Source organism: Malus domestica, chromosome 10 (genome assembly GCF_042453785.1).
Source record: "Malus domestica chromosome 10, GDT2T_hap1".
NCBI classification, from domain to species: domain Eukaryota; kingdom Viridiplantae; phylum Streptophyta; class Magnoliopsida; order Rosales; family Rosaceae; genus Malus; species Malus domestica.
This window is the reverse complement of record NC_091670.1, coordinates 41699632-41719626: the sequence shown is the minus strand read 5'-3', so window position 1 is coordinate 41719626 and position 19995 is coordinate 41699632. Positions and strand designations below refer to the sequence as shown.

The 19995-nt window shown below is 38.4% G+C and overlaps 6 protein-coding genes across 10 annotated transcripts; 1 reads left to right on the top strand and 5 right to left on the bottom strand.

The window, feature by feature from the left end:
- Nucleotides 1-78: 78 nt before the first annotated feature.
- Nucleotides 79-2416, bottom strand: LOC103412523 (probable xyloglucan endotransglucosylase/hydrolase protein 8). The gene is made up of 4 exons (XM_008351068.4): nucleotides 1896-2416; nucleotides 1580-1680; nucleotides 1226-1428; nucleotides 79-819 (listed from the first exon to the last, which is right to left on the bottom strand). The coding sequence occupies exons 1-4, from the start codon at nucleotides 2089-2091 to the stop codon at nucleotides 417-419; spliced, it is 903 nt and encodes a 300-aa protein (XP_008349290.1). The 5' UTR covers nucleotides 2092-2416; the 3' UTR covers nucleotides 79-416.
- Nucleotides 2417-4090: 1674 nt separating this feature from the next.
- On the top strand, nucleotides 4091-6445 carry LOC103412525 (uncharacterized). 4 transcript variants are annotated; one of them, XM_008351070.4, is made up of 5 exons: nucleotides 4091-4295; nucleotides 4451-4568; nucleotides 5294-5385; nucleotides 5466-5535; nucleotides 5741-6036. In XM_008351070.4, exons 1-4 carry the CDS (start codon nucleotides 4280-4282, stop codon nucleotides 5528-5530), a joined length of 291 nt encoding a protein of 96 aa, XP_008349292.1. In that variant the 5' UTR covers nucleotides 4091-4279; the 3' UTR covers nucleotides 5531-5535; nucleotides 5741-6036. The 4 variants fall into 4 exon arrangements, with proteins under 4 accessions (XP_008349292.1, XP_008349293.1, XP_028943410.1 ...); XM_008351071.4 differs by lacking the exon at nucleotides 5741-6036 and adding an exon at nucleotides 6145-6445 and having other exon boundaries at nucleotides 4103-4295; XM_029087577.2 differs by lacking the exon at nucleotides 5741-6036 and adding an exon at nucleotides 6108-6445 and having other exon boundaries at nucleotides 4103-4295.
- On the bottom strand, nucleotides 5633-7197 carry LOC103412524 (MYB-like transcription factor ETC1). Its single transcript, XM_008351069.4, has 3 exons — nucleotides 6698-7197; nucleotides 5888-5972; nucleotides 5633-5817 (listed from the first exon to the last, which is right to left on the bottom strand). The coding sequence occupies exons 1-3, from the start codon at nucleotides 6747-6749 to the stop codon at nucleotides 5730-5732; spliced, it is 225 nt and encodes a 74-aa protein (XP_008349291.1). The 5' UTR covers nucleotides 6750-7197; the 3' UTR covers nucleotides 5633-5729.
- Nucleotides 7198-8456: 1259 nt separating this feature from the next.
- Nucleotides 8457-10936, bottom strand: LOC103422513 (polyubiquitin). Its single transcript, XM_008360582.4, has 2 exons — nucleotides 10713-10936; nucleotides 8457-10007 (listed from the first exon to the last, which is right to left on the bottom strand). The coding sequence occupies exon 2, from the start codon at nucleotides 10005-10007 to the stop codon at nucleotides 8634-8636; it is 1374 nt and encodes a 457-aa protein (XP_008358804.3). The 5' UTR covers nucleotides 10713-10936; the 3' UTR covers nucleotides 8457-8633.
- Nucleotides 10937-12765: 1829 nt separating this feature from the next.
- LOC103422458 (ubiquitin domain-containing protein 7SL RNA1-like) lies at nucleotides 12766-13769 on the bottom strand. The gene has a single exon (XM_008360520.3). It carries the CDS (start codon nucleotides 13741-13743, stop codon nucleotides 12877-12879), a length of 867 nt encoding a protein of 288 aa, XP_008358742.2. The 5' UTR covers nucleotides 13744-13769; the 3' UTR covers nucleotides 12766-12876.
- A 932-nt stretch (nucleotides 13770-14701) lies between these two features.
- Nucleotides 14702-19769, bottom strand: LOC103446679 (tyrosyl-DNA phosphodiesterase 1). Of its 2 annotated transcripts, none has more exons than XR_011571855.1 (16): nucleotides 19540-19753; nucleotides 19249-19431; nucleotides 18839-19126; nucleotides 18559-18732; nucleotides 18303-18363; nucleotides 17922-17998; nucleotides 17567-17824; nucleotides 17315-17404; nucleotides 17086-17220; nucleotides 16594-16743; nucleotides 16190-16293; nucleotides 16005-16058; nucleotides 15786-15876; nucleotides 15402-15476; nucleotides 15120-15328; nucleotides 14702-15044 (listed from the first exon to the last, which is right to left on the bottom strand). XR_011571855.1 is itself a non-coding variant. In XM_029110466.2 (16 exons), the coding sequence occupies exons 1-16, from the start codon at nucleotides 19552-19554 to the stop codon at nucleotides 14947-14949; spliced, it is 2004 nt and encodes a 667-aa protein (XP_028966299.1). In that variant the 5' UTR covers nucleotides 19555-19769; the 3' UTR covers nucleotides 14702-14946. The 2 variants fall into 2 exon arrangements, 1 of the variants encoding a protein (XP_028966299.1); XM_029110466.2 differs by having other exon boundaries at nucleotides 15120-15270; nucleotides 19540-19769.
- Nucleotides 19770-19995: the final 226 nt, after the last annotated feature.

The following is a 19995-nucleotide window of genomic DNA, read 5'->3' as shown; positions in this document are numbered from 1 at the left end:
TAAATATTCAAAAATCAAGAATTACGAAATTATTTTGCTTCACCATCCTCACTTATTTGTAAGTTTGATACAAGGGTATTTTAAATGGAATAAATTATTTTATTAAACAAAATTGAATTAAAATTCCATAAAAATACAATCGCCAAATACAAAAATGGTCTACAAAAGCACATGCTAGTGCCTTACCAAAAATTGAAATTACAAAACTTTACAATAAAAAATGAGACTTCAAACTAACCAGGCTCCCCGCTTGCTTTGCGAGGGTGGAGGGAACCTTTATCGTATGTAACCTTATTTTTGTTTTGCAAAGAGGTTGTTTTCACGACTCAAACCCGTATCTTTTCAATCACAAAGAACAACATTTCTGTTGCGCGGAGACTTAACCTCTAAATTACAAAACTTGGCAATATATATTTTTATTCCCATGGACTCAATGGGCACTCCACTGGCAATGTTGGGAAGCGTTCAGAATCCTTGCAATAATCATAAATCACCATATTTCTCTGTATCCAAGCAAAATCCTTCTTCTGGGCATCTGATAGGTGCCAGGCATCATACTGGTCCCACCAGTTTTTTGTTGTGGTGGAGACGCACGCAGGGAATGGGTCCTCCCATTGGCAGGCATCAACACTGAAGTCCTTGTAGGAGGACACAAATGGTGATTTCTTCCAGTCTGTCTTCTCAATCCCACCTCTGGTGGCCCAATCGTCTGCGTTCCATATGCTGGAGAATAAGTACATCGGCTTCTCATTGGGGAAGAAGTTGTTTGCTTCCCCATCGTTCTTGAACACCCTTATGGGAACTTTGTCCACGAAAAACCTGTATGCAAAACAGATGTTTGTATAGTTAGATAGCTGAATTCTATTTATTAGACGATTTCTACTGATCTAACGGCTCAGACAATATTCGTATGTCATATGCGTTCAGTTTGCATAATTTCATGTGTTACATAGAAATAGTCGGTCATTTGTGTTTGTTTGTTATATGAACATATATCACATGTAAACACTATCTACACTGTCAGATAGGCATAACTCAATTGATTAAACGGTTTTTACTAATCTAAAAGCACATCTATATTATAGAGATTATCTGCCACACGAATATGTATCACTGTCACAAACTGTTTAAACCGTTTATCAGCAAACTTGTGTTGATCAAACGATTTACACAGCATTCGTGTCAAACGTGTGAGCAAGAGCAAAAGAAAGATATATATACTTACACAATCTGATGATTATTCCAGAGAATTGAGTAAGTATGATATTCCTCAGTGGGGTCGAACCAAAGCTGGTGCCTCATCTCACGGTTTCCAGTTCCATTCTTGTACACATTTGTCTGGATCAGATAAGGTTGCCCGCTTCTATTCCCCAAGAACTCAAAATCTAGCTCATCCCTCTCTGGCCCTGCTCCATTTTCGGTGCACATCTGCAAACAACGAGTACATTTTCAAGTCTCATTAGTCAGTACACATGTATCCCGTTCTTAATTCCTGTAGCGCTCATCGCGTGACGTGATAAGTACACTGTCACAACAGAAAGAAGGAGATATATTCCCGACCGTAGGCAGGATTACTCACATAATAAGCTGTGACTACGCCTGCGGAGTCACCTCCGACCAACTTGATCTTCATGCTAAACCATCCAAATCTGTACTTTTGTTTCGTTTGAAATCCACAACCTGCTCAATTTTAAGAAAGAAAGCTACAGAATTACATCCATATACAATTTGTGATTAGAAGAAAATCTTCGAGTAAGATTGAAACATATATATGGACGAGCAAATAGATCTTTATTGACGGGACGATATTATAAACCAAGGGTGAACTTATTGTCGTAGTCAACTGGCCTAACTTGTGTTTACTGTTGCTTATATTATATCTTGTGTATGTTTACCTGTGTCTTTGTCGAGGGAAAGATACCAGATCTGCTTATCTTCTGAAGTTGTAAAATGGTCCTCAGACCACATTATATCGAAATTGTCCTCGAAAGAACTTTTTGGGGCAGCTGCCTCTGATGAAGAACAACAAGAAGCAGCCATGAGAGCTGCAATATAAAGAAGAACAGGCATCGGAGACGCCCTTCTTTCCATTTTCGGGTCGAGAATTTGGAACAGAGAATCTGAATAAGGTTAGAACAATGGATGGGAGAGCTTCTTTCAGCTGGATCTCCAGGAGGACGAGGAGGAGAGGTGCATTAAATTGTCAGACTTATGAATGTGACTTAAAGAAGGCTGGGAACCCAGTCACATTTGTTTGTCTGGTGTTTTTAATCATTGGATTATGGTTGGATTAGGCCAGTTGGTCGATACAGTGTGTTTGTTCCTTTCACTCAAGTTTTGAGTTGTTTATGTTAATCAATATAAATCATCTTGTAAAAACATCATTTTCATGTCGAGATATTTTATCATGTTCTGAAGTACAGATATTTCGAAAATTTTAACTGTTATTTTGGGAATAAAAAAATCCATGAGTGAAGTGAACTGCATGTTAGGATGAAACAAGACTAAAATAACAAGGTGTAGAATTGGGGACCGAGGGAAGCCAGGCTGCCCCTCAATCGGTGTTTGGCAATTGGGCAGAGGTTGGGGTCCATGTTCTGCTATATGAACGTGATCTAATGTGAGCGGTCATACAATAATCGAACGTTATTGGATCTAGACAACTGGATTTGGTTGTCGAGACTCGAGAGAAAATGTGAAGATAAAACTTAGCGGGAAGTTACCATGATGGTATTTCAAAGTGATAACGCATTATTATATGTTTTAAATTTTTAACATGTAATAAATTGTGTTAAGGCCAGAGCGGTATTTCAGTTGCACAGAAGTTTTTTATTTTATTTACTTTTTATATTTAAGAATGAAGATTAAAATGAACTTAAATGGTTAAATTTGCTTTTATCAATCAAACAAACAAAAGTAGCCTATAAAGCCTAAGATTTCTCCACAATTGTTGGCTTCTTTTTGCGAGGTTTCTTTTGATTTGTGTGGTAAATACACGATTAACATATTAAACAAAGATTTTTACTGAAATTAGTGAAGTTTAGGTCCTCAAAAGAGGTTGCTTTCTCTTGGTCCTCAAAAGATTTACTATTTCTTTCCTTTTTTTTTCCAGCACATAAAAAAGAACTATGAATACTTAGAGTTAACAGAAGACTTTGCGCATTATCGTTCTAAGATTCACGTGGCCAAACTCATTTGGCCAATGATGATTTATTGTTGTAGTATAAAAAAAGACATGGAAAATATAAAATAACCGTAAGAAACCAGAATAAAAGAAGGCATATTCATCTCTTATCTCATGAGTCATGTGGGATGCAGCCAGATTAAGTTAGTCTGAGATGCAGCCAGATCGTGAGGAACCCAACATATGAATAATTGAGCAAGTTGAGGTATTAATGGATTGATTGTAATGTAAGGGCTACTAATAAGTGAAATGAGAAATCTAAGGAATATATATCTTGTATTTTTATCTCACTCAATACTATCTACTATTTATAGATTTTATTTTATTTTCTCACACACTATTTGCTATTTATGTTTTTAGATTTTCTTCAATTTATGGATCTGACGACCAAAAAATAAGAGAAACGTGTAGAAGTAAAAAGAGGTGTATGTGAATAACACCACTCTTTTTATATAACGATATTGTACTTGAGGGATTGGTGGACTTGAGTCAAGTTATATAATATGTAATGTCAACTTTGATAATTTGGTGTCAAACTCATTGTTCAAATTGAATCTACGACCTCTCACTTAAGTGAAAATAAAATATCACTAGAAAGTAATTCCAATGTCAAATTCAAAATTCTATTTTAGCTTGAAATACAAAATAAGCGAATTTGCAGTAGATCTTAAAAATTAAATTTATATGCATTTATCAATTAAGTTAGTTAATCAAAATAGCATGTTCATCCTCTTGCGTAAACGTTTAAGTTGTAGTCCTCATAAACTAGAATGCTTTAAAATATCACTTAGGTGTAAAAAAAAAAAAAATTAAAAAAAATTATTTTCATTTTTTAATTTACATGAAAAATTATGTATTGTAAAACAAGGAGAATAAAAACTCAGAGTATCTCCCATATCATCATCCATATACTCTTGGTAATCCAACGGCTGAAATCCGCCACCTCAAATCCAACGGACACTTTCTATTATTAGATCGAGAACGCCAAAACGGTGAGCACAAGACGACGAACAGAAGAGTCCCCAGAATCAAAGATTCGAATTAGGGTTCCTGCTTCCGAGCTAGAATCGCAAGTCAAAGGGTCAAGAACAAGGAATGGTGTGCGACAAGTGTAAGTTTCTCTAAATTCGCTATCAATTTTTGGAAAATTTCTACTCTTTTTCATTTAAAAAAAGTCGAAAGTTTGAAATTTGAGTGTATTATGCAGTTTCTGAACTCCGATTGAAAGTAATTTCGATATTTTATCTGAATTTGTTGAATTGACAGGCGAGAAGAAGCTTTCGAAGATTATAGTGCCGGACAAGTGGAAGGAAGGTGCCAGTAACACCACCGAAGGCGGTGGCCGGAAAACCAACGAGAACAAGCTCCTCTCCAAGAAGAAAAGGTCGGTCCGCTTTCTTATATTTTTATTTTTCTTTTATTTCTGTGTATATATGTCTGAATTTCAATTTTCTTGTTTTAATTGGGTTTAGCCAGAGCAGGGATTTGGATTTGAAAATTTTGGTGCCATCCTTTTAATTTAAAGAAAACTAACGAAAAGTCCATAAAAACTTTATTTTTAATGAAAAATAACAAATAAAGATGTAGTAAATAGTATAAGGGAAAGGTAAAAATGTGGTTTTTGATTAAAAGTGAACAGTACTGAGAATGTTTTGATAAAACTCCTTTATTTATTTAACGGACCGGATGAACAATAAACAGTATGTCTTGTGGTTTTGGGAAATCGAGATGTTGCGAATTGTGAAGAGGACTTGTGTAGGGTATTGCAGAGACTAGAAAGACATAAGTTTCGTATAGTTTCGATATAGTTTTCTCTACTGTTTGTTACATCTTTGATCAGTTGAAGACGATGCACAAAATGGATTCATGATTTGTGTATACGATAATTGCTTAAGTACCCCATTGTCGTTTCTTGAGTTTTCTGTGATACAAGTTATGTCGTTGATCAGTTCTACGAGGTTGCACAAAACGCTTTCATGATTCATGTGTACAATACTGATTTGACTACCCCGTTTCTGTTTCTTGTGTTCCTTTTTTATGCAGTCAGTTTGTGTGGATGTATCACATCTGCAAAATTTTGTGACATGAGTTTCATTCATTTGCGTGTAGGTGGACTCCTTACGGAACTACCAAGTGCATCATTTGCAAGCAGCAAGTACACCAGGATGGCAAATACTGTCACACATGTGCCTACTCCAAAGGTAGTGTCTCTATTTGGCGATCTGACTGGTTTTGTAGGTTTGTTATTGCGTGAAAGTCTGATGTGTGCGACGTTATGCAGGAGTTTGTGCGATGTGCGGGAAGCAAGTACTTGACACCAAGCTTTACAAACAAAGTAATGTATAAGGCAGGTAAGATGTTTGGTTGACAGTCTATTTGATGCATCATTTACTTATTTATAATTTTCAAAAATGATAGACGTAACTAAATTACTCGACGACTATCGTCTGATAAATGAAGATTTCTCTTGAACGTACGTAGTAAATTTACAGGACAAGGAGTAAATATTTTGGATACACATGAAACAACCAATTGACCACCTTGTTTATTGACTAGTTGAGTGTGTAGAAGTCCAATACTTCTCAATTTCTTCTGCTGTTCTCCCCGGAATCCTCCCGGCAATCAAAGCCCACCTGCCGGAAAATTGTTAAAACATACAGTTCGATCAAGATAATTACAAGTCGAAGAATAAAACGGACCAACCTCTCCCCTACTAGATTGTACATTCTTATGATAAGTGCTTCCTCATCCTCGGAGAATTGAAGCTCAGATTTTTCTGTGCTCTTCTCTGAAATAAACAACTCATGATCAATGAGAAGAATTAATACACAAACTTATTTTGCTTTTGGTTTCGGAGGAGGACATATTTGATAATCATTTCGTTTTTAGTTTCTAATTTTCATTTATTTCTTTGTAAATATAGTGGGCATGTTCTGATGGTCATTCCTCCATATTTGCAGCAAACCTAGTAATCCGAATATGAGGTAAAGAGTAAGCTAGAAATCTTTTAAAATATAAGTTTTAAGGCGAAGAACCGTTGATAGAATAAGAAGAGGAAGTGAAGCTTGCACTGTAATAAGGGGGATGAAAAGAAAAATGAGGCCTGGCTCGGTATGAAAAAGAGTTTGGATTGAGAACACACTTGAATTTTAAGGGTATTGGACTGATATGCAGCATCAACATCTGTAATAGCAGCACGAAGAAAAAAAAGGCAGGATGGGCTAGGGACCCCCTTAGTGGCTCCATCACTGTATTTGCTCATTCTTCCCTTCTTAATATGTTATCCGCTTCATATTTGCAAATCGTCAGAGAAAATGAAACTAAAAACCAAAACCGAAATAGTTATCAAACTGGCCTTGAGATTTTAATGCATGGTTATAGCCATGAAACATCTCCAAGCCAGTGTCTAAAGACCCTTACAGCATTGTTGTAAGGCTAACTGCTACCAAAACAAAGGAGGCTGCAAAAGGAAGAAACACACGTAGATGGAACAAGCCGAAAGAAAAAGAGTACCTCGAGAGTCCGAGAAAGTGTCATCGGAAGAAGAGTGCTCGGAGTCCGCCATTTCGCGTAGATTTCTTGATGAGAAGTAAGTCACAGAAGAGACAATAGAATAGGGTGCTATCCGTCTCAAACATTTATTTTGGGATATATGTTCGAGAGTTGAAAGCAACAATAACTATGAACGGTTCGAAAGAAGCAAAGAATGGTAGTTGAATCTAGGCATGTCAATGAACAGGAAATTCCAAACCCTGTCGGACACGAAAATTATACTAACACGACTCCATTCAATAATCCGTCAATTTACGACAAAATCCATATCGAAACAGTTATCTTATCGGATGTCAAGTTCAAGTAGCTACCGAACGAATTCCGATCAAAATCTGATCCATTGAGACACTAAGTTGAATGGAAGTTGGGATGTAAGTTTGATCGGTAGCTGAATTGGATGCCGGAGGGAGATTAATTTGATGCCACACAGCTTTATATGTGTCTGTATATGCATCCGTACAGAGTCGAACTGTGCGTGTGTTGTGACCGCAGAATAAAAAAGTGCCTAATATAGGAGGGTCCCCTGAAAAATGCAAACATGAAAAACTTGGTTTTTGAGTTCAAATCGATTAAAAAAGAGCCTTTCATTTTCGTTTGGTTGTTGTTTGGAGGTTAGTAGGGTGTAATATGTATGTCGCAATCAACAAGTAACGTGATACAAGAAGTTAATAACGCGTGACACCGACATCTACCAACATTTGTTTCGTATGAATAACATCTACCTTTAAAATATCTTGAGTAAGCGGATTATCCATTGTAATCCCAACTTGAAGACGAAACGAGGCCTTAGTCCGGCCACATGAGGATGCGTAAGGAATGGATCCGTCTTTGAACCGTAACCATTTTGCCCTGCTAGGCCATATGAATGTGGTGGAAACTAACTTCGGATTAGTATGTCTAATACTTCGGTGCAAAAGATAATTCAATCGCTAAAAATGGTTTCCGAGATATAAACGGGAGGTCTAAAGTGGTTTTGTGACAAAACCACGCAGGTAGCCCTAAATGGATTGACGTTAACAGAAGGTCCAAAGCCAGTAACTTATTCGGGTTTTTCCAACTCGACTAAGAGAGTCGCGAGCGGATGCACCAGGATAGCGAAATTCAAACGTGGATGTCAATATTCGAGTGGAGAAGTACTGAAAATATATAAGGAAAACTAACGAAAAGTCCAAAAAAACTTCCCTTTTAATAAGAAGCCATATTTATAGGTATAGTGAATAGTATCAGGGAAATGTATAAATATGGTTTTTCGTTAAAAACAAAGAGTGTTTTGTTAAAACTCCCAACGAAATTCATCCGCAGCCTATAGTGGCTGCAGCGTCTATTACACGGCTCATCACCTCATTCGACCAACAGGCGTAACTCGTGTTTTCAATAGACTCAACAGCATCTCTTCTTTTGGGTGTCAAAGTCTTAGGTTTTCGGGTAAATGCCGGATGCTAGAAGGCCGCTTGCCATAGTTGAGTCGGACACCTTCACTCCGATATATCAATTTCCATCTCCGTTGCCGGAAAAAAATTGGGGTAAATGCCGGACTCTAGAGTGAGCTCGCCGGAAAATCAGAAACCACAATCGAAACCAGAGGTCCGGTTCAAGGATAGCAACCGCACCACACAATCAACATAAAACAGACAATTGAAAGCAAACAATTCACAAACACAAATCCATGCAAACAAACAAATTAAACCAAGAGATTCACAACAATTTTCAAACACGGAAGTTATTATCCAGAACGGAATTTATTTATTGAAACATAGTAAAAGATAAACCAAACTTGTCCATATGCCTCAATCAGGAGGCAGAAACAGTACCATCAAATTTAAATACATAAAAACAGTAAAAACATAAACAGTTCAACGAGAACGGGTAGAAGACGGCCACCGGCCACATCCAGCACTTAAAAACCACCACGGAGACGGAGGACAAGGTGAAGGGTGGACTCCTTCTGAATGTTGTAATCAGCCAGGGTCCTCCCATCCTCCAACTGCTTTCCAGCGAAAATCAACCTCTGCTGGTCCGGAGGGATGCCTTCCTTGTCCTGAATCTTAGCCTTCACATTGTCGATGGTGTCAGAGCTCTCCACCTCCAAGGTGATGGTCTTTCCTGTCAAGGTCTTCACGAAGATCTGCATACCACCCCTCAGACGCAGCACCAAGTGAAGGGTTGACTCCTTCTGGATGTTGTAGTCCGCCAGAGTGCGGCCATCCTCGAGCTGCTTCCCGGCAAAGATCAGCCTCTGCTGGTCTGGTGGGATCCCCTCCTTGTCTTGGATCTTGGCCTTGACATTGTCAATGGTGTCCGAACTCTCGACCTCCAGGGTGATGGTCTTTCCCGTCAAGGTCTTGACGAAAATCTGCATGCCACCACGGAGACGCAACACCAAATGGAGAGTGGACTCCTTCTGGATGTTGTAGTCGGCAAGGGTACGGCCGTCCTCAAGCTGCTTTCCAGCAAAGATAAGCCTCTGCTGGTCTGGGGGGATGCCCTCCTTGTCCTGGATTTTGGCCTTGACATTGTCGATGGTGTCGGATGACTCCACCTCGAGGGTAATGGTCTTGCCAGTGAGGGTCTTAACGAAGATCTGCATACCACCGCGGAGACGAAGCACCAAATGGAGGGTTGACTCCTTCTGGATGTTGTAGTCAGCTAGGGTCCTGCCGTCCTCCAGCTGCTTACCGGCAAAGATCAACCTCTGCTGGTCTGGGGGAATGCCTTCCTTGTCTTGGATTTTGGCCTTGACATTGTCAATGGTATCGGATGACTCCACCTCAAGGGTGATGGTCTTGCCGGTGAGGGTCTTAACGAAGATCTGCATGCCACCACGAAGACGGAGCACCAAGTGGAGGGTTGACTCTTTCTGGATGTTGTAGTCTGCAAGGGTACGGCCATCTTCGAGCTGCTTTCCGGCAAAGATCAGACGCTGCTGGTCTGGGGGAATCCCTTCCTTGTCTTGGATCTTGGCCTTGACGTTGTCGATGGTGTCGGATGACTCCACCTCGAGGGTGATGGTCTTGCCGGTGAGGGTCTTAACAAAGATCTGCATTCCACCGCGAAGACGGAGCACCAAGTGGAGGGTTGACTCCTTCTGGATGTTGTAGTCTGCAAGGGTTCGGCCATCTTCGAGCTGCTTTCCAGCGAAGATCAGACGCTGCTGGTCCGGGGGGATCCCTTCCTTGTCCTGGATCTTGGCCTTGACGTTGTCGATGGTGTCAGATGACTCCACCTCAAGGGTGATGGTCTTGCCGGTAAGAGTTTTCACGAAGATTTGCATCTACAGAAACCAAAATATCATAAGATTTAAGCATAAAAAAAAATTATAAAAAATTAAAAAAAAAATCCCTCTAGATCAAAATTAAGAATTACAGATAAAGAAAATCAGATTTAAAAAACCCCTAATTTGGAAACTAATATATCAGAAATCAAAGGAAATATTTTTATTCAAGAAAATCCCAATTTTTATATAAACAAAATATTAACAGCCATTTATATACAATAAATCAATTCAAGATCAAGATTGCAAATTGAATTTGAGGAAATCAGGTAAAGGAAAAAAAAACCCTGCTTCAACTTAAAATCACAGATCAAAGACACAATGTTGGTCTAAAATTACTCAATTTTGGAATAAAAATAAATACCAAAATTAAATTGACCGTTAACAAATCTCAATTTTGATATCGGATACAGAATAAAACCTACTTGTCAAAATTGATACAAAGAAATTTACTTTCAATTCGAAAAGACATGCTGATCATTAAGATAAAATACAGAAAACCCCTAATTCGTGAAAATTGAACATAAAATTAATATAGTCAAAAACCCTAACATCAAAGCCAAAACAACGCTAAATTTAACAGATCCAACCGATTAATCATAAATCTCAAACATCAACCAAATCAAATACAGAATCTCCAATTTTCCTACACTTTCCTAGCAACCAAACAAGAAATCAACAAGAAACAAGAGGAAAAGAACACACCTTGAAAGGGTGAGGGGAGCTTCGAGAGAGACTTGGAGGAGGATTTTTCAGATTGTTGAGAAGCAAAACAATCGCAATTGTGAGGAAGGTGAGAGGCTGATGCCTGGATTTATAGGGATAGAGAAGGCGACTTCGTCACGGAAATGTAGTTGGCGTGACGAGGAGGTCCACTTATTTAGCGACACGTGGATGGAAGGAGGTACCGATGGCGCGGGTTAAACGGCAAAGCTTGGTATCTAGTCGAGAAATTTTTAATATGGATTGTACATCACCTGTTTTTATGCAAGGTAGAAAATTTTAATTTTTAAGTTATTAATTTTTAACCCACATAACTCACTATTTATATAAAAAAACTTAATATACCACATTGTATGATGATCACACTCAAAATTCTCTCGTATCTAAACCCTTTCTCGATAATATCGAAGTCCGTGATCTCAAATGACTTACTCATTCACGGGGCCCTTACGGCGTTAACTTCGAGATTGAGTATTTATACTTTTCTGTCCACGGCCATCTAACCTATTGTGCGTACTAAATACTTGATGAAATGCTCCGTTGACAAGTTTTGTCAATCTTAATATCACTGTAAATTCTATATAGCCATATTCGACTCTACATGTAACAGTAGTTTTTGACACATATTGGCATAAATTTTTAAGAAATGTTGCCAAGAATCGACATGTAGGATAAATGCTCGACGAAATGTCTAATAATTTTTTTTTACCGAAAGCATGAATCAATTATTTGAAAATCCTGACTCTGCTTTTTTCACGCCAGTTATAACTTTCATTTATATTAGTGTAAAAGGTTGTGCACCATTTGATGTTGTTTATAAGTGTTGAAACTTCATTTGCATTGTATTTCTAATATAAATACTATCATGATTAAGAATTTAAGATAAACAAATTTATATTTTATTTTTGAAAGCAATTGAATATGATGTATGCTTGTATTGCAAGGACCTTCGATTAATCAGAGCAAAATTTAGTATTAGGTATTAAACAAGATTAGCCATTGAGGTGGTGCCACCGGATCCCTTCTTCCATCCACTAAATCTGGAGATCCAGATTATTGAAATTTGATCCAACGGTTAAAATTATTATAACTTTTAAAATAGACATCTGTTTGTAGCAATTGGATCAAATTTTAATAGCATGGATCCCCGAACTTACTAGATTAGAAAGAAATGATCCGAAAGGAATCTTTTTACCCAAAAAAAACATAGTATTGTATTCCAAGTGGGGTGGGTGGCTCTTATTTTATGAAAGTGGGCAATTATTATGTTGGGTTGGGACCAACTTTGTATGATGTATCCAATGCATTTCCTTTTGGTCAAGAGATACTTTAAGAGCAAGTCTGTGTGCCGGTTTCGACACTGTTGCTTGTGAGAAGTATTTTCTCACTTGTTTCCTTTTTTTGGTGGCTGCGGATTTGGACGTTGAGGTGCTTGGAAGAAGATGCTGGAGTCTTTTTTTTTTTTTTTTATACGATTCTGGGGCTTTGCTTGGTTAGATCCTTTGTTGGGACCAACCATGGGACGATATTGGATGTATCCAATGCATTTCCTTTTGGTCAAGAGATACTTGGAAATTGACCTTCAACCTCAAAGTGTATCTTGAAGAGAACAATTGATGCATGCGAGAGTCGCTCAAATGCTCGAGCAATTTAAGTCCTGCCTTGCGCCAACGGGCAAAGCTGACGTTAGTCTTGTTCTCACTTTTTTTATTTGTGTCTGCTTCGTGTAATGAACTCATGTGCGTTGGCTGATTCTAAGTATATTTTTCACCATTAAGCATGGAAATTAAATTGCTTGATTCAGATTCTAATGTCATCCTCGCTCAGTTGATTATCTTGATTTTATTTAGTAGTTGATTAATGATTTTCGGTCATCCTTGTTTAGGTTAACTGTAATTTCCCAAGTGAAACATGCAATCAAGATAGTTATTGATTCTACGTTTTCTTTGTCCCTCTTCTAACAAGAAAAAAAAATGTGATTAATTCACTGTTACTTTCCAGGCTCAAGTTAGGTAGCAACTTGGAAAAGATGGGGTTAGAAAAATCATACTTATATAATCACATCACTAATTATTCCAAATTAAAAAAAAAATTAATTAAAAATCATGCTAACAAAATGAAAAATGTTGTAGCTCAATAGCTTAATCTATGATCCACCGGTTACGCTACCATTAAAAATCTCTATAGTATCACCCTGCGCAACTTGATGCCATCGAAACGACCTGTCGTCCTCCATCACATTCTGCTTATAGATGAAGAAATAGCTCTCTTGCGGCAGATGAAAGTTCATTTGCCTTTGGTGCAACCTCTGCAGCTCCTTCCTCAATTCCCCTACATTATCCAATGGGTTCACTTCCACCGCAATCTTCTTCGTCCCACACTTTGTCAAGACCATAAGCTTCAGCTTATTTTTGGACCCCATTCCGCCTCCGCCGCCAACTCCAGCCCCACCCATTGACACGGGTGAGCTCGCATTGGTTGCAGGAGCTGGTGACGGTCTCAAGCTCACCTCTATCTCCGCATTGTCCGAAAGCTCGCATTCGAGCAACGAGCGATGATCATGTAACTCATTCCCAACTGCATGAACCACCAAACGATTAAGTGGAATGGACTGATCCATCGCTTGGATATTCTCTTTTAGCTTCGAGACAGTGTCGTTTACGTCCATTTCAATAGGGACATGCATTTTGGACGTTGGGGTCTTCACGTTGAGCTGGATTTTCTTAGGGCAGTACTCCTCCATAGCCTTCACATTGTTATTACAATTACTGTTGTTCACCGGTTTATCGAATTCAGATGCGACGAGGAGTTGGATGCGGGAATTGTTGTAGATGTCGCAGTATTCAATGTTGCGTTCGTCATCGAGAACTCGGCCGTTGAAGATTAAGGTTTGGTGGGAAATGGGAATTCCTTGGTATTTCTGAACCTTCTCTTTGATCTCGAGAACGGTGTCGAAATAACCAACTTCAATTGTGAAGGATCTTCCTCTCTGGAGCTCAAAAATAACATCCATTGCCAGGAATCAGAATTCAGCTAGGATTTTGGATATATATAAATATATATATATATATGTTTATATATTTGTGTATGTGTGTATATATATGTGTGTAATTTGTGCATGTATAAAGATTACGATATAAATGTGTTGTAACTGCATCCGATTTGCATGTTGTGAAATCTGAAAGGGGTTCAAATTTTCTGGATTAATGAGAAAGAGTCAAAGGATTGTTATCCATTTACCATGTGATCTTCACTGATTTTCAGGTTTTAATGTTTCAATTTTCAAATGTTTGTGGGTATCTGTTACAAGGATCTCGATCTTGAGCATCGGATTAGAATTAAATCCAAAAAATTAGTTTTGATTAGATTTGCTTTGAAAATTATTCAACGGCGCCATCTAATAGTCATTTTGATTTTTCTTTTTCTTTTAAATTAAAATTCGTTTAGTAACTACTTTTGATATTTTTTTTTAAAGTAATAACGGAAATCCAAAATTTAAACTGAAAGGTTCATCAAAACGATTGTCCAAGATTGCTTGCTAGATTGCATTAGATGAATGCGAGACTTTCTCCGACTTTATGACCAGTCTTTTACTTTTACGGTGCTCAATTACATTGATTCATCCAATGCAAGATCTGAGTGACGATATTTTTTTCATTGTGATCGGAACACGACTGGTACACCACATGTTATATATAAGTGGTGGTAAATTTTATTTTTAAAGTTATTAACTTTTTAATACACACATCTTATCACACATGGTGTACCACCTCATATTCCGGTCACACTGAAAAATCTCTCATGAGTGACGTCTTTTCCATTAGAATCATAACCATGTGAATGACGTGAACAATCAGGACCCCGTATGCCTCATTTCGTTGGATAAGAATATGGAACTTGACTGGTCAGGACCCAAGTATTTCCTCGGATACCAGATTAAGAACGTGTTTATAAAAAAAACAAAAAGAACATATCGAAGCCGAAGCTTTTACCATTTCTTGTGAGAACGTGGGGCAGAAGCCCAAAAGGAAACAACTGAACTACCCCTACAACCAGTCCGGGGCGTGAGATTCACACGTGGCGGTTTGACCATCACACTGAAAGAATATATCTCCAGCCTCATAAAAATGAGGGAAAAAAAAAGCTCAGTATGCTCGAATTTTGAAGAGCTGAGAAAAGATTGTAAGTACATGGCTGTCAAGTACACACAAGAGTTTCACGAGTCCTGAGCAGCATACAGCTGAACATGTCGCGGCCAAACTTGACCGTAAACGTCTTTCTTGTTATACCGCCGGTCCCAAGACCAAGGCACATCTGCCGAAGAGATAAAAAGAAATAAGATGAATGGAAGATGGGAACGGAAAAGGAATAAATTTAAGAACGGACTACCTTCCGCGGTGTATGGCTGAGGAGGGAGTTCATAAGGCACAGGCAATTTAATTACTTCAGATGATGAATCTGTATTCCTGTTTCCTTGCCAGTTCAGAGTCACGAGTGTTGTTCTCGATGCTTCAGAAGTTTCTGACCTTCCAGATTTATCCTGAAACTCAACGGAATTAACATGTTTCTGCTCCATTTATGTTCCCCTTCCTTCCTATCTTAACAACGCAAGTGTGATACTCAATAACTATTTATGTAACGTGCGTAAAATGGCCAGGGTGTAGCTATTACCTTGGATGGAACCCCATTACTCGTACAAGAAAACCCAAAACTGCATGTTTTACGTGGTAGAAATAGAATTCCCAGCTGTAATGAGCCACACAAAGTAAATAAACATACATCAGAAAAGCTTTGACAGGAGCAGATGATGAAGCAAAATACATAAGAGAAATATATAAAACGACACATATCATTCAACATATCGACACACATTAGGTCCTTGTATTGATTAGACCGGTTGTAATTTGCATTTGAAAAGTTGACAAATTTCTTGCTGGAAGAACATCTCAAGTAAGCTAAAGCAATAATGTATTAACTGAGCAAATGAAAGGAATCATTTTCGCTTGTATTGATATCAAGTCTGTGTTGTAGATGATATGATTCAGGCAAACCTACCTCATAAGAACGGATCATCAACTGTGAGTTGTTCTTCTGGAGAGCTCCCCAGGCAGCCTTGCTAAGATTTGCTGAAGTTAGCAAAAACCAGCTGTCGGGAAAATGTAGAAACTCACAGTTAGTGCTCAAATCTAGTATGACTCTGGGTACGGTACTAAATATTTTTAAACATAAAACCGAGAAAACACAATCAATAGGATCCAAATTCCAAAATCTTACGCAAGTTTCTGACCATTATAACGCGCGAATGTTTTTATATGTGGCATTGCACGACTGAAATGAAAAGGCACAACTGTAAATCAATTTATAGGTTTATGGTAAATTGAAAAATAAAGAAGTAACAAGTTTTTCCAACTAAACATCTCAGAGTCAAAGATTTCAATGGAAAGGTAGGAGAAAGAGACCAGCGGCCGGTATGGCTTGCTCTCCATTTAGCCCAGTACTTTTTCAAGAAGTCTTTCTCCACATTCTTTAGTGGACTAGGAATGGCATTTCCAGCTGCATAGCCCTGGAAAAACCAATAAAAGAACAACAAATGAAACCAGGATGCAGAATCACAATGTACACCCAAAGACCACATGATAGACGGGATGATTCTATTGCTGTATGCTAATGCTCAATTACTACTTTTAACGAATCTCGTCTAAGTATATCCAACTTTTCAACTGTTTTGAGGTAATTTTCATGATACATGACCCTGACCACTACATGAGATCTATCAAGGTTTATCCACACAAGGTCTTTTGACTTTAATAGTAAAACAAGGTCTACAAGAAATAGTTCACAAGAATGGCCTACTCAATAGTACCTCTAAAGAACATCTGACATCTTCTACTGTAGGCCATATTATGAGTGGCTCCCCAGGACCAAGAGGAGTTCTATCTTCCGATAAGCCTGATGACATTGAAGACGCAAACTCAGCCATCCACTTCTCGTCCAAAGAACCCAGGGAGGAGAACTGCAAAGGTAAGGATACATAAATAGAATTTCTTTGAAACTATCACTATTTTTAATAATTACACTCCACTGAGTGAAGCATTCATTAGCATAAACTTTACCCCTTGAATCACAATTTCGTTCTATATATCTTCGTTTTATAAACCAAACAAAATTCCCATGGCCAGAATCCCCAATACGGAGAAATCAAATGTAATAAATATACACCCACTAGGTCCAGAATCTTGTAAATTTGCAATAAACATATTGCTCAATTACTGCAACTAATCAAAGAAAAACATTCAGCATTGACATCCATCATCATAACTGCCGGTAAAAGAGTCAAGCAGCTGTGTCACCGTACCTGATAAGCAAGAGGAGATTTCCGAAACTCTTTATCAAAAATACACTCCTGAAGAACAGTGCGAAGCTTCATATGCCCCCACTTTTTCATGTTGTTACCCGTATGATATCCAGGGACAGATGCAATTAGCCTCACCTGAAAATTACACACAGCCGCAGATACTAACTTTGACATTATACTATCCCAGACAAAACAAAAACCTAAATATTTCAAGGAATAGAAAACATACTGCTGCATCGCTGTAATCAAACTTCTTGAAAAATGACGGATTGATCTTGAAGCTACCCAGATTAGGAAAATTAACTGAAAACTCAGGCCACTGTTGACATCCAACCAATAACATCAATTTCATACTCTCATTGGCACTATAGGCAAGACATCTTGAAACTAGATATACAAGATAATGAAAGGAAGCAAACCAAAACGATAAATAAATACATAAAACCAACCAAATCAACCTCAAGGATTGTTATATTTATACCTTCAGTGCACTGAGATAATCGATTAAGTCACTTTCGAATCCACATCCTTTGCTTGGATTATTTTGATCTTTCCAGGGAAAGTCTTGCATCCACAAACCTTGGCTTTTGTTGTTCCAGTCAACATGTATATAGTTTGCTGTATGTACAATGATTCTCACTCCTCGAGGATAAACAAGAATCATGGCCTTTGAATGGTGTGTACCAAAGGAAATGGGCAATGGTGGTTTGTGTAGAATCCAGTTCGCAGGCTTCTTTCTCTGAAAATTTCAGGTAATAGCTTAAAGTCATGTAAATGGGAAAAGGTCAAAAAGCATTACATTGACAGAGATTAAGAAGAATAGACCCAAAGCAAACCTTCATGTAATCCAGTGTACCATCACCCTCGCCATGAATAACCAACACATGTGGAACTTTGGCAATTGACGGGCATGCTAAAGTGAGGAGGGAAAAAAACACAATCAGAACCAATTAGGATAGCTTATGCATGACACAACAATAATATACCATTAACCAGATTCAGAATATACACATAATAACCGTAAAAACTGTAATGAAAGAGCATTGGGGTAAGAAACACCTTTCAAACATGAAAGGCTTGTCCTGCTGTAGATATAATTGAGACATTCTTACACATACATACATTTGTGAAGTATTAAGTAACATACATGTTTGGTTTACATATGGAAAAGGACCAATATTTTAACAGGAAACACAATCAAAGTGAAATGAACATACCAGGGATCAACCAATCAATGTCTACCATGTAATTGGAAAGGATAGCAACGAGAATGTCCCCCTATGAAAGAAGAAGGCAATAATTAAACTCCCATCCAAAATCAAACATTCATAAGACAGTCAATCTCTTCCAGAATTTTTGCATGCTGAATATGAACTTCGGCTGCGCATACCTTATAACGTATTACACAGCCTTGCAACATGATTCATGCATGTAACATGCAACATGAACCATACAGCAGGGGACAACCGTTACCTGAATCAAATCCCTTACAGAAACACAAGAGGTATTTGCCCATGGGGGGAGTCCCTGCACATTCAAAAGCCGAAAGGTCTGTGGTAATTTATCATTAGGAACACGAAAATGGCGTATGGTCTCCACACTGCCACCGTCTCTATCAGCACCCGAGCTGCTTCCTTCCACCTCAGCCTTCAAATTCAAGAAAGACAGGCATTTATTCACCTCTTAAAATCACAGTTTCGACTATCATCAACAACTATTTACTTCAAGCTGCTTAAATTCAAAAGAGCAACACCTTAAAACTCCTCTCAGAACCTTTATCTTGAGACACTAGTTGACGTGGCCTCTTTCGAGTCAACTCTTCAACTTCAACAGCCTTTCCACCATCATTTGATCCCCTCTTATGGTCACAGACAACACGCACATTATTTCCATTTTCATTATCAGACAATGTCTTATACTCGAAAAGAAAATGCCCCGGAATCAGCTCTATAACATCACCATTGCGTATCGTTGCATTTTCTTTCGGAAACAATTTCTTCCTGTTACTCCCGGATTTCACAACAATGGGATTTGTCCCCTCCTACAATTTACATTCATTCAATTCAAAGTTCACAACTTTATATTTCAATATATAAACCAGTAACTCGTAAGGCCATCAAAGTTCAAAAAGTGGACTCATTGGACGTTTGAATTACGAATTACCACGACCAAAACGGCGGAATCACTAGCATCGATAGTGAGAGCGAGGTGCTTCCGGCTGAGTCGTTTGTCGGAGAGGGAAGCGGTGGTGTTGCGGCCGATGTAATTCGGGCCTCGGGAGAGGGGCATTTTGGGGAGTGAAGTGTCTTCTTCTAGCTTGGCATTGAGAGGAACCAAATATCCCATCTACACAGCAGCACAGAACAAACATAAACATACAAAAATCAGTAAGAAAAAAAAGATTGGAAATTGAGAAGTGGGAATTGGAGACGGGCAAAAAGGGAAGAAAGGTACCAGACGGTGAGCCATTGGGGAATGTTTGGGTGCATGAGAAGTGGGAAAAGTTTCGAGCTTTTGAGGGGAAGAGTTTCTCCCTCGGTGGGGAAGAAGGACTCTGAGGAGCAGGAGTGGACTGTGGGCAAATTTGGAGGCAGCTTACGGCAGTTTTCCGTTGACGGATTTTGATCACACGACTGATGAGTTCTATTTGGGCTCTACATTTTTAGGGGTCGGCACGGTTTGGTACCGTGTGGTTTTGAGTGAAACCGAAAGTGAAATTGAAATTTTTTGCAGTTCGGTTCGGTGTGGTTTTGAAGTTAAAATTGAAATGAAACCAAACTGTTTGGTTCGGTTCGATGCGGTTCAAACTGTTTCGGTTTGGTTTTTAAGAAAAAAAGTACAATTTGCAATTTAACATATCAATAAGCATTTTCCAATAGCAATAGGAAAAAGACATTTATTATGTAAACA